General features: G+C 49.6%; 1 protein-coding gene and 1 non-coding gene across 2 annotated transcripts in view; both read right to left on the bottom strand.

Moving 5' to 3' along the window:
- Positions 1 to 6,167: 6,167 nt before the first annotated feature.
- On the bottom strand, positions 6,168 to 6,241 carry TRNAT-AGU (transfer RNA threonine (anticodon AGU)). The gene has a single exon. It is a non-coding gene; the product is annotated as a tRNA-Thr (tRNA).
- A 1,058-nt stretch (positions 6,242 to 7,299) lies between these two features.
- WDR88 (WD repeat domain 88) overlaps positions 7,300 to 13,129 on the bottom strand; it is a 43,400-nt gene continuing 37,570 nt past the window's right edge. The window contains 2 exon segments of the mRNA NM_001246428.1: positions 7,300 to 7,709; positions 10,627 to 10,719. Of these exon segments, the coding sequence (NP_001233357.1) occupies positions 7,533 to 7,709; positions 10,627 to 10,719 (270 nt within the window). The 3' untranslated portion in view covers positions 7,300 to 7,532.

The raw sequence follows: 13,129 nt of genomic DNA, 5'->3' as shown, positions 1-13,129 counted from the left end.
TTCTCCTAGGTGTGGATTTACTGAACATCACCTGCTGGGCAGCCATCCCAGATGTCCACCCCGAAGCCTGCAGTCACCCTTAGCTGTGTGCCTGTGGGACTGAGCCAGAGAAGCTCTGCTGAGGAATTCAAGAGCAGACAGGCTCCTGGAGCATCAGCTGGCCTCCAACCCATCCTTAAAGCAAGGCTCACAACCTGCTTATGCAATTCAATCCCAGATACGCACACGTGCCCCAGGTGATCTGCCATACACAGCATAGTAAGCCCAGCCAGTGTCCAGCTTGGCATCATTTTATTTTTTTAAATAACTGATCACAACTGCTTCTTAGGAGCCACTCTAAATTCAGAAGAAGGTGTTACATTATCTCAGAGGCACAGATCAGTGAAGAACAAAACAGCGCTGAAAGTCAGTCCACACTAATTCCAACACCACCCTTCTCTCCCCGCCTGCCTGAATTTGCCTATCCTAGGCATTCTTTTCAGGGGCGGACGTGGGGCAGGGAGAGACCGCTTCTGGTGGAAACCAAAAGCACGCTCCCGTTCAGCCCCCAGAACATGTAGTAAATTGTCTTACACTTCATAGACATCCCATGTTTGCTAAAGTTCAATTAAATTTTAATTAGTTTTTTGTATTAAAGTATAATCTAATTGACTGTAGGAAATAAAATGTGGTGCGAAATGATGTTTCTGTTTCCACACCAGTCAACCTTTTAAATTAAATGATTGAATCTTGTAAATATAGTTTGTACAAATACATTCACCATTACATTTTGATTTATAAAACTCACCCATCACTGGCCAGGCGCAGTGGCTGATGACTGCAATCCCAGTGCTTTGGGAGGCCAAAGCAGGAGGATCACTTGAGCCCAGGAGTTTAAGACCAGCCTGAACAACATAGCAGGACCCTGTCTCTACAAAAAAATTAGAAATTGCCCTGGCATGGTGGCTCATGCCTGTAGTCTCAGCTACTCGGAAGGCTAAGGCAGGAGGATGGCTTGAGCCCTGGAGTTAGAGGCTGCAGTGAGCCATGATTGAATCACCACACTCCAGACTGGATGACAAAGTGAGTGAAACCCTGTCTTTAAAAAAGCAAAAAATTGGCCTGTCGCTGTGGCTCACACCTGTAATCCCAGCACTTTGGGAGGCTGAGGCGGGCAGAGCACTTGAGGTCAGGAGTTCGAGACCAGCCTGGCCAACATGGTGAAACCCTGTCTCTACTAAAAATACAAAAATTAGCCAGGCAGTAGTGGCACATGCCCATAGTCCAAGCTACTTGGGAGGCTGAGGCTGGAGAATTGCTTGAACCCGGGAGGCAGAGGTTGCAGTAAGCTGAGATTGTGCCACTGCACTCCAGCCTGGGCAACAGAGCAAAACTCCATTTCAAAAAAAAAAAAAAAAAAAAAAAAGGAAAGATCACCATCATTGAACAGAGGTGGGTGAGAGAAATGGATGAGTGATTCTGCCTCCTGCAGCTGAGAATTCAGCATACTGGAGACCACACTCTCAGCCTTCCCCAGCAGTGAGGAGGCCCTGCTCCTCCGGAGAGGCTGTAGGAGGGTTCTTCCCCAAGGCTGAGGCCACCTCTCAGTCATTAAAGCTGAAACCCTCTCCTGGAAGCAGCTGATGGTGTGTGCGTATCTCTGCCCTCCTAGCGCAGATGAAACCTCTCTTTCCCTGTCTGGAGCCCTTCAGGCCACAGTTGCATGGGAGGTAGAAACAGAGGGAAATGGGACAGTCCACCGCCCAGCAAATGCAGGCCCTGACCTACTGGAAGAGCACAGGCCATGGGCAAGAAATAGTTAAATCCACGTGGAGCTGGTGGGGACAGGCTCGGAAGACGAACCAGACTGCTGTCAACATGACTTTTATTATTTTAAGTTTTTTTTAGAGAGAGGAAGTCTTGCTATGTTGACCAGGCCGGTCTTGAACTCTTTTTATTCATTTATTTTATTATTTTATTTGATTTTATTTTGAGTTAGAGTCTCGCTCTTTCACCCAGGCTGGAGTGCAGTGGCGCAATCTCAGTTCACTGCAACCTCCACCTCCCAGGTTCAGGCGATTCTTGTGCCTCGGACTCCCAAGTAGCCGGGACTACAGGTGCGCACCATCATGCCCGGCTACTTTTGTATTTCTAGTAGAGACAGGGTTTTGCCATGTTGGCCAGGCTGGTCTTGAACTCCTGAGCTCAAGTGATCCACCCGCCTTGGCCTCCCAAACTGCTGGGATGACTGGTATGAGCCGCTGTGCCCGGCCTTTAATATTTTTATTTAGATTAGATTGACTTTTGTGCTGTGAAATGCATAGATCTTAAGCATACAATTTAATGAGTTTTGATAAACACACACCCAAACTCCTACAAAATAAAGAGCATTTCCATCAACCCCTCGAAGGTCTTTTTGTACCCGTTTTCAAGAAATCAATCTCTGCCACCTATGCAACCATTGCTCTGCTGTCACTATAGATGAATTTGCATTTCCTAGAGCTTTACGTAAGTGAAATCATAAATGATGTACTGTTTCACTGTACACGACGTGAGATTCCACCCACGTCTGTGTAAGTGTCAGCATCCCATCCCTTTCTCTTGCTGTGTAGTGGTCCATTGCCTGGATAACCCACAGTTTATTCGTCTCCTGTGGACACCTGGGCTGTTCCTGGTTTTTTACTATTGTATTGAGAGCATCTGTGGCATTTTCTTATAGACGTTGTTTTCATTTATTTTGGATAAATACTGAAGGCTGGGATTGTTCATAACCCAGCTTTTCAGATTCTGATAGAATGCGGTAATTTTCACTGCTTTGCTATACCCCTTGGGCCCTTCCTCTGCTGAAAATTATTTTGTCACTTATATGTGTTGTAGATATCTTTTTCTTGTTTGTAAGTTGTCCTTTTTTTTCCCTTTAAGATCAAAGTTATCATTCACCATCCCAATTTGCACAATTCAGAATCTGCCCAAAAATCAAACAAGCAATCAGCAGTAATAAGACAGTCAAGACAGTCAGGCAAGAGGGCTGCTTTAAAGAGCCACATTTAAACATCAAAGGCATTCCCATTTAGCAGGAGTATGCAATTTTTAAAAAATGGAATTATCCCATTCACAGTATCTAGAAATAACCCCAGCAAGAAATATATGGGACCCAGGCTGGGCACAGTGTCTCTTGCATGTAATCCCAGCATTTTGGGAGGCCGAGGCAGGCAGATCTCTTGACGCGAGGAGTCGGAGACCAGCCTGGGCAACACGGTGAAACCCTGCCTCTACTAAAAATACAAAAATCAGCCAGGCGTGGTAGCACACGCCTGTAATCCCAGCTACCTGGGAGGCTGAGGCAGGAGAATTGCTTGAACCTGGGAGGTGGAGGTTGCAGTGAGTCAAGATCGCACCACTGCACTCCAGTCTGGGCAACAAGAGTGAAACTGCTTCTCAAAAAAAAAAAAAAAAATCTATTTATAATGGTATCAAAAAAAGAAAATACTTAGAAATGTGCTTAACAAAAGAGGTGTAAAACTTATGCTCTGAAAACTAAAAACCTTGTTGAAAGAAATTAAAGAAGACCTAAATAAACTGAAAGCCAGTCCATGTTCATGGATTAGAAAACTTAACATTATTAAGATAACAACATCCCCCCAAATGATTTATTTCTATCAAATGCAATTTCTATCAAAATCCCAACTGGATTGTTTGCAGAAATTTACATGCTGATTCTAAAACTCATGGAAATTCAACAGACCCAGAATAGCCAGAACAATCTTGAAAATAACAACTTTGAAGTCCTCATACGTCCCAATTTGAAAATTTAGTACACAGCTATAGTTATCAAGAGTGTGGCACAGGCATAAAGCTAGACATGTAGATTAAGGGACTAGAATTAGAAATCCACAAATAAGCCCCCATATTTATGGTCAATTGATTTTCTACAAGGGTGCCAAGACCTTTGGGAACAGAATGGTCTTTTCAACAAATGGCGTTTGGATGAATGAAAATCCACATGCAAAACAATGAAGTTGGACCCCTCCTTCACATCATATACAAAATTGACTCAAAGTAGATCCAAAACTTAAATGTAAGAGCAAAAGCTATAAAACCCTTATAAGAAAACATTAGTGTAAATCTTTATGACCTTGAACTTGGCAATGGAGTCTTGAATATGACATCAAAAGCATAAGCAAAAAGGAAAAGTAGATACATTAGACTTGATCAATATTGAAACGTTTGCACTTCTAATGACAGTATCAAGAAAGCAAAGAAGGCCGGGCACGGTGGTTCACACCTGTAATCCCAGCACTTTGGGAGGCCAAGGCAGGCGGATCAAGAGGTCAAGAGATCGAGACCATCCTGGCCAACATGGTGAAACCCCGTCTCTACCAAAAATACAAAAATTAGTTGGGCGTGGTGGCACGCGCCTGTAGTCCCAGCTACTTGGGAGGCTGAGGCAGGAGAATCGCTTGAACCCGGGAGGTGGAGGTTGCCGTGGGCAGAGATCACACCACTGCACTCCATCCTGGTGACACAGTGAGACTCCGTCTCAAAAAAAAAAAAAAAAAATGCGGTGGCTCACACCTGTAATCCCCACACTTTGGGAGGCCGAGGTGGGCGGGGCGGATCACCTGAGGTCAGGAATTCGAGACCAGCCTGGCCAACATGATGAAACCTCGTCTCTACTAAAAATGCAAAAATTAGCCGGGCGTGGTGATGTGCACCTGTAATCCCAGCTACTCGGGAGGCTGAGACAGGAGAATCGCTTGAACCGGGGAGGCGGAGGTTGCAGTGAGCAGAGATCACACCACTGCACTCCAGCCTGGGCGACAAAGACTGCATCTCAGTAAATAAATAAATAAATAAATAAATAAATAAATAAATAGCAAAGAGAAAAGGAAACGGAGAAAAGATTTCAAACCCTGTATCCAATGAGGGACTTTTTAATTTTTATTTTTTCTTCGAGATGGAATCTCGCTCTGTCGCCCAGGCTGGATTGCAGTGGCGTAAGTATGAGCCAGAAATAAACCAGCTCCACAATGACGCAAGCCCAGTTTCCAATAAATTCATCCCTAATTGGATCCAGGTGAACGCTCCTATCAGCACTGCAAAGCGTCAAAGTCTCCTTACAAGCTTTCCTGGGCAATGTCAGTCAAAAACAACCAAGATACAAAGGCGCGAGAATTGACTAGAAAACGACAGAAATAAACAAACAAAAACAATAAACCCAGATCCATAGAAGAGGCAGGAAGAGGAACTGCTTCTGGGGCAGGTGAATTTGACTACACAGCCTTATGCCGTGACTGCAATTTCTGCACTGGGACTGTCCTGTCGGGTTTGACATGTGAAACCCTGGAGAATGTTTGTAAAAACTCCAATGCCTCACCCCACCCTACCCCACCACCCACAAAGCCTCGAATGCACTTGCTCAGGAATAGGTTCCCACATACAAATGTGGGTAGAACCCCAGCGCTGAGCAACCAACCCCAGCCCAGGCAGCTGGCTTCAGCCCACACCCGGCCGTCTGCAGCTGGGGCAGAGTCCCCTGCCTGGCCTGGAGTTTCCACGCAGTCATCGGACTGAGGGTCACGCTAACCGGACTCAGTCCCGCATCCCTCCACATGGGGTCCCCTTGGCCTCGCCGCCGGCCCAGGTCTTGCATTTGTGAAAAGGCTGCACCCACTGCGCGGCTGCAGGGAGACGGGCAATCTTCAGGCCTTTGCGAGGCTCAGCTAAGCCCGGCGAACGTCGAGGATCGGCACCCGCGTGGGCTCCCCCAAGTGGCAGCTTGGAGCCAGGAAGACTAGCGTGAGGAACCCACGCCACAGAAGGCGGCGCGGGAGAGCGCGTCCACCGCCCGCCCTGAGGAAGCAGCCTCGGGGCGAACACCGGCTCCTCGCTGGACTCGCACAGCTGCTTCCCAGCCCGCCCGCTCGCCTCCCACGGCCAGCCAGCACCATGGCAACCGCGGTCGCCTGGGTCCCCGCGCCGCCTACGCCCCACAGAGCCTGAGACCCGAGAAGGTGGAGTCCGAAGCCCGCCTGCACCCGCCCCCGTGGCCGAGGCCACGCCCCGTTGGGGGGGCCCGTCTACCTAGGCCGCTCGGGATCCCCCTCACACCCTCATAGTATCGGGCAGCCAGGCACAGAGTACAAAAGTGCAGGAGCAAAAACGGAAAGAGCTTGGACGCTCGGTTGAGGCACCGCTGGGATTCGAACCCAGGATCTCCTGTTTACTAGACAGGCGCTTTAACCAACTAAGCCACGGCGCCACCCGTGCAGGTACTTTCTGAAACTATTCTTTATTACTATTTACCATACGGGCCGCGCGCATGCGCACACACTCGGCCTGTTGTGGCGCACGCGTAGTGTAGCTCCCGATTCACACAGGCAGCTGAGACTGAGACCGGAAGCTCGGGCTGCACGGAGCGGGCGGAGCCTGGCCTCGGTCCGACTGTGACCCCGGTGAGCTTCGGACCATTCTGCCCCGCGACCTCAGCCTGAGAAGACCGGGGCCCTGCCAGCTCCCGGGACTATAACTTCAGTTGAGTCGCTACTTCCGCGGATCCTGAGCTGGGGGAAAGTCGAGGGGTCCGGAAGGCTCAAGAGGGATCGTGGACTTCAGGGTTCCCAGGCTGCTGGCGTGGAGCACCAACACCTTACATGGAGGGGTTTCTGCTGCCAGAGCAGGCAAGGCCCTCCCCTCCCTGGTTTCTCACTGACCCCTTCTGGGTGTCCTCACGCAACTACACCAGCCACTGGTCTCCGCACTTTCCAGAGGGCCTGTGGGCATCTACGAAGCCGAACACTGCCAACCCATCCACCCAGCATCCCTGCAGCATGCACAGAAAGGTTCACCCAGCATGGTGTGCAATAGGAAACTAAGCTCCTATCTCAGCCTATTTCTGGATTGATGCACGCTGTGCAAAATGCCGTGGCAGCAGGAAGAGGGCTGCACATAGGCAAGGGGTTCTGGAAATTAAGACGTCTAGAGGAGAAAGCATGAGACATCCCGTGATGGCAATGCCACCGCCACCCCCTTGCCTAACCAAACCGTCCTCTGCTCCGGGCAAGTGGCCATCTGGGAGCATTAGCCAGGGAGGCACTCGTGTCTTGCCATCACGTCCACAGAGGGGGCCCCACACCTTGTCATATTCATTTGACAAACTCTCCAGAACTGCTGGTGCCAGCCCCCACAGGTCACCTTACAGGGCAACTCCAGACTCCACAATGTGAGTCTAATATGTGTTCCAAGAATCAAACAGGATGAGCACCAAGACATAAAGCTTAGAAATAGCAAGACTGCTTTTCAAATGCACATGCACGCTTGTTTTCAAAAGAATTAGATTTATTCTGCGTGAAAACGGAAAGTAAAGTGTTCACTCCCCAAGCTGAGAGCTGAGGAGGTGGCACTGTGCTGAGAGTCCAGCCAGGGCTTGGGTCCTGCCCCAGTCTGACAGGCCTACTGAGCCTGGGAGGGGCCCAAGAGAAAGCCCCTGCAGAGCCCCGAAACCTACATGCTAGGTAGCCTGTGCAGGAGTCACTCAAAGGGGCCTGTGGCTGTCAGTCATCCTTGCTTCCCCTTGGCGGCGGTGAGTTCTCCCTTTCCGATGATGATGATGACGATGAAGGATCTGCTGGCAAGCCCCTTGTATCTATCCGGCAGAACACGCATTGGGTGAACATTTCAGAAGAGGTGTCACTCTTGAAGATGGAGAAAGGCCTGTCACATCTTTCGCACTGACATGGGATATTTTAAAAGAGCAGAAAGGAGGTGCTGGTCAGAGGTGATCCAGGCATGCCATTAGAATTCTCCCAGCTACCTTGAGCTGGGGCAAGGCAAGGGTTCCCCTCTCTGGAATCTCTTTTTGGTTTGTTTGTTTTTCTTTTTGTTTTTGAGACAGAGTCTCACTTTGTTGCCCAGGCTGGAGTGCAGTGGCACCATCTGGGCTCACTGCAACCTCCGCCTCCCAGGTTCAAGCAATTCTGCTGCCTCAGCCACCCGAGTAGCTGGGATTACAGGCGTGCACCACCACATCCTGCTAATTTTTGTATTTTTAGTAGAGATGGGGTTTCTCCATGTTGGCCAGGCTGGTCTTGAACTCCTGGCCTCAAGTGATCCACCCACCTTGGCAGCCCAGAGTGCTGAGATTACAGGCGTGAGCCACTGGGCGCAGCCCCTCTCTGGAATCTCTAACCCCACAAAGGTGGAAATTGCAGAGAGAATGAGCACAGGCTGCTTCCCCACCAATGGCTAAGCAGGTCCTGCCAGCTCATGTCTCCTGCCATGGGGGTCCTGAGGACATGCGTGGCAAGCCCCTTGACAGTTGGGAGGATGGGGGTGAGTGTCCTGCCCCATCCATTGTTCCGTGCAGAGTAAAATTGTGGGACTGAGAGGATGACTCCCTGACATCCTGAGAACACCCAACTTTTACAGAACCATGAGACGCAAGTAGGCAAGATTTCTGAACAAAGCAGGGGTGTGAAGCAGATTGATGCAGGTGCTAGGTGCCCTCCTGCGTCCCTGAGCCTGTTTCTGGCCAAAGCTCACAGAGTACACTGAAAACAAATGGCACAGCTCACCCATCACGTCTGCTTCCCACTAACAAGCAAGAGTGCCATGGGATGAGGTCTCCTAGGCCATGGGCAGAGGCCCCTCAGGGGTTCCCGCCATGCATGGTCCCCTGGAGAAGAGCCTGCAAGGTGGCGCGCCCCTGCCCTGGCTCTCCCAGCCCCTGGGCTTTGCTGTTCTGCCCACTCCAGGACACTGAGGCCTGCTGGAGAGGCGGGTAAACCCCACCTGGGGCAGGCCTCGGGGGAGCCTGGCCTCTGAGGCTTCTCATGTTGATTGATTCAGAGCAAGTCAAATGCAGCAGGCTCATCCTTGCTTCAGCTTCAGGTAGGCCTCTTTCTTTTCCTTTTTTGCAAGAAATAAATTAGATCCCAGTTCAGGTGCGGATAGCTTGCGTCTGTAGTCCCAGCATTTTGGGAGGCTGAGGCGGGCGGATCACTTGAGCTCAGGAGTTCGAGACCAACCTGGCCAACATGGTGAAACCCCGTCTCTAATAAAAACACAAAACAATTAGCCAGCGTAGTGGTGGGCGCCTGTAGTCCCAGCTACTCGGGAGGCTGAGGCAGGAGAATCGCTTGAACCTGGGAGGCGGAGGTTGCAGTGAGACGAGATCGCGCCATTGCACTCCAGCCTGGGCGACAGAGCGAGACTCCATCTCAAAAAAGAAATAAAAAGAAAAAAGGAAATTTGATCCTTTACCTATCTTATCCTACATTCCTACATCCCACGGTCCAACCCCAGAACAACAGGGCTCACAGAGGAGGCGGCTCCCAGGCCTTGCCGTAGGTGGCCGGTGAAAAACAAGGGCCATCACTGCTCTGTAGCAAGTCAGCTTTCACAGTTTAAGGGCCAACACCGCCACAGGGACAAGGTCCATGTGAGTCCCACCCCTCACAGAACTGCCTTGCAGTGCGGCTCCCAAATTAGCCATTCCCAGAAGCAGTGGCTCCCAGCCGAACCTTCTGAGAGGAGGCCAAGTCTAGGCGGCTCCAGGATTCCCAGGGAAGGACTTAAAGGGGCCCAGCCCGCACTCCAAGGCAGCAGCCAGGTGTGTGCACAGAGAGGCTCCAGCGGGGAGTTGCCTCCGCTGCCCAGGGACAGCCTCTGTGGCCAGCCCCAGCTGTGCCTGGTGAAGCAGAAAATATGCTGGCCCGACCACCAAGCTCTTGCACTAGAGAAGCGCAGGCACCTAAGCCTTTTGCATGGGAAGTGGGGCACTGGGGACCTGCCCAGGGTAGGAGGCTCACGCAGTGCCCAGCTGTGTACCCGGCCATTCCTCCACTGACCAGTGCTCCTGCAGGTCTCATCCCCTCCAAGCCCCCTCACTCCACCCCTCGGACGCACCAGGCTGGCTCCTGCCTCTCAGGCTCTGCATTGGCTGTTCTCTATGCTGGGAAGTTCTTTCTTCTCTTTTTTTTTTTTTTTTTTTTTTTTGAGACAGAGTCTCGCTCTGTCACCCAGGCTAGAGTGCAGTGGCGCAATCTCAACTCACTGCAACTTCCATCTCCCAGGTTCAAGGGATTCTCCTGCCTTAGCCTCTCGAGTAGCTGGTACTACAGGTGTGCACCACCAAGCCTGGCTAATTTTTTTGTATTTGTAGTAGAGACAGGACTTAACCATGTTGGCCAGGCTGGTCTCGAACTCCTGACCTCAGGTGATCCGCCTGCTTCAGCCTCCCAAAATGTTGGGATTACAGGCGTGAAACACTACATCCAGCTGGAAGTTCTTTCCTCTAAATATCTGCACGGCTCACCCCCTCACCACCTTCAAGTCGACACAGCGGTCAGTCCTCAATGAGACCTATCCTGACCACCCTTTAAAATCTTGCAACCTCCAGCACTCCTATTCCTGTTTCCTATGTATTTTTCTGTCAATTACTTATCACCATGAGACTTACTACACATTTTTCTTGTGTCTTTCCTCTTTGTTTCCTCTCTTAGAATTTAAGCTCCCCTGGGGCAAAAATGTCGGTCTGTTTGTTCACGATTGCATCTCCAGGTGCCCAAAGTTCATTCAAATGATAAATTAATTTATAGAGGGAACTAACGAAAGCCTTCACTGGGCTTAATTTTACCCAATACCAACCTGTTTCAACTTTAAGCCCACGGCCTTTTTGTACTTGATTACCAAAGGAATTTCATCAATTTCTTCAATATTCCACAGTCTCATGGTCCTATCCTAAAACAAATAGCAAACCAGCAGTCACAAAACAGGCTATGGTACATCCATACAAAGGAATATCATTCAACAATCAAAAGACATGGGCTGTCAAGGCACAAAAAAGACAGAGGAACCTTCAATGCACATTGTTATGCCATAGAAGCCAACCTGAAGAGGCTACAGAGTATAATTCCAACCATATGACATTCTGGAAAAGGCAAAACTGAAGAATATAAATAGATCAGTCATTGCCCAGGATTATAGGGAAGAGGAGGAGGGATGAATAGTAAAACTATTCTGTATGGCCAGGCGCAGTGCCTCATGCCTGTAATCCCACCACTTTGAGAGGCCAAGGTGGGTGAGGTCAGGAGTTCAAGACCAGCCTGACCAATATGGTGAAACCCTGTCTCTACTAAAAATACAAAAATAGCTGGGCACAGTGGCGTGCACCTGTAGTCCCAGCTACTTGGGAGGCTGAGGCAGGAGAATCGCTTGAACCTGGGAGGCGGAGGTTGCAGTGAGCCAAGATCGCACCACTGCACTCAAGCCTGGGCGACAGAGTGAGACTCTGTCTCAAAACAAACAAACAAAACTATTCTATATGACACTGTATTGGTGGATATATGATATGCATTTGGCAAAACTATACAGTAACACAAAGCATGAAACTATATAAACCATGGACTTTAGTTAATAATAGTTCCTGAAAGGAATGCAGTCCTGTTGATACCTAGATTTTAGCCCAGTGAGAGCTTATCAGACTTCTGTCTTACAGTACTGTACGATATTAAATTTATGTTGTTTAATGTTTAAACAGTACAGTCTGGTAACTTATAGCAGCAATAAAAAATGGATACATTGAGTATGTTACATTTCTTGATTCAGCAGTTGCAACTAAATATCCTGTGGGAGAACAAAGGGGACATTTTTGTAACAGATGTGTTGACTTCATGCTGCCTAAAGCTGTCAGATCTTACCAATAAGCATACTTCCTACAGTATAGCAAGTGGTTTGTCAAATCATGACAACAAAAAACGTCCTCCCAGCTCTTAGATACTTTAATTCAAAAGTTAGTTTCAAGCTGGGCATGGTGGCTCACACCTGTAATCCCAGCACTTTGAGAAGCCAAGGCAGGCGGATCACCTGAGGTCAGGAGTTTGAGACCAGCCTGGCCAACATGGCGAAACCCTGTCTCTACTAAAAATACAAAAATTAGCCAGGCCTGGTGCTGCATGCCTGTAATCCCAGCTACTCAGGAGGCTGAGGCAGGAGAATCACTTGAACTTGGGAGGCAGAGGTTGCAATAAGCCGAGATCGCACCATTGCACTGCAGCCTGGGTGACAGAGCAAGACTCTGTCTCAAAAAAATAATAATATTTTTTATTTAGCTGGGTGTGGTGATACACACCTATAGTGTGTTTGGGGCCACTTTTCACCTTCCTCGAAATGTACAGAAGCACTTAATGAGATTTTTTCTTTTTTTCTTTTTTTAAGACAGGGTCTTACTCTGTCACCCAGGCCGGAGTGCAGTGGCATGCCCTCAGCTCACTACAACCTCCGCCTCGCAGGCTCCAGTGATTCTCCTGCCTTGGCCCCCCGAATAGCTGGGACTACAGGCATGCACCACCATACCCCACTAATATTTTGTATTTTTAGTAGAGATGGGGTTTTGGCATGTTGCCCAGGCTGGTCTCAAACTCCTGAGCTCAGGCAATCTGCCCATCTCAGCCTCCCAAATTGCTGGCATTACAGGCATGAGCCACCGTGCCCAGCCAAGATTTTCAATTAGAGAAATGGAAAGAGATATCTTCCTTAAACATGTGCCTACAAGATGGCTATTATCATTTCTGACCATAGAAAAGATGTCAAAATGGGCCGGGCACAGTGGCTCATGCCTGTAATCCTAGCACATTGGGAGGCCAACGCGGTCGAATCACTTAAGGCCAGGAGTTTGAGACCAGCCTGGGCAACATGGCAAAACCCCGCCTCCACTAAAAATACAAAAAATTAGCCAGGCATGATCGCGGGCACCTTGTAATCCCAGCTACTCAGGAGGCTAAGGCAGGAGGATCGCCTGAGCCCGGGAGGTTGAGGCTGCAGTGAGCTGAGATCATGCCACTGCACTCCAGCCTGGGCGATATAGCAAGACCCTGTCTCTTTAAAACATAAATGGGCTGGGCACAGTGGCTCATGCCTGTAATCCCAGCACTTTGGGAGGCCAAGGTGGGTGGATCACCTGAGGTCGAGAGTTCAAGACCAGCCTGACCAACATGGAGAAACCCCCCTCTGTACTAAAAATACAAAATTAGCCGGGCGTGGTGGTGCATGCCTGTAATCCCAGCTACTCGGGAGGCTGAGGCAGGAAAATCGCTTGAACCCGGGAGGCGGAGGTTGCGGTGAGCCAAGATTGCGCAATTGCACTCCAGCC

Source organism: Pan troglodytes, chromosome 20, assembly GCF_028858775.2.
Source record: "Pan troglodytes isolate AG18354 chromosome 20, NHGRI_mPanTro3-v2.0_pri, whole genome shotgun sequence".
NCBI lineage: Eukaryota > Metazoa > Chordata > Mammalia > Primates > Hominidae > Pan > Pan troglodytes.
Note: the sequence above shows the minus strand (reverse complement) of the source record. Positions and strands in the feature narration are given on the sequence as shown.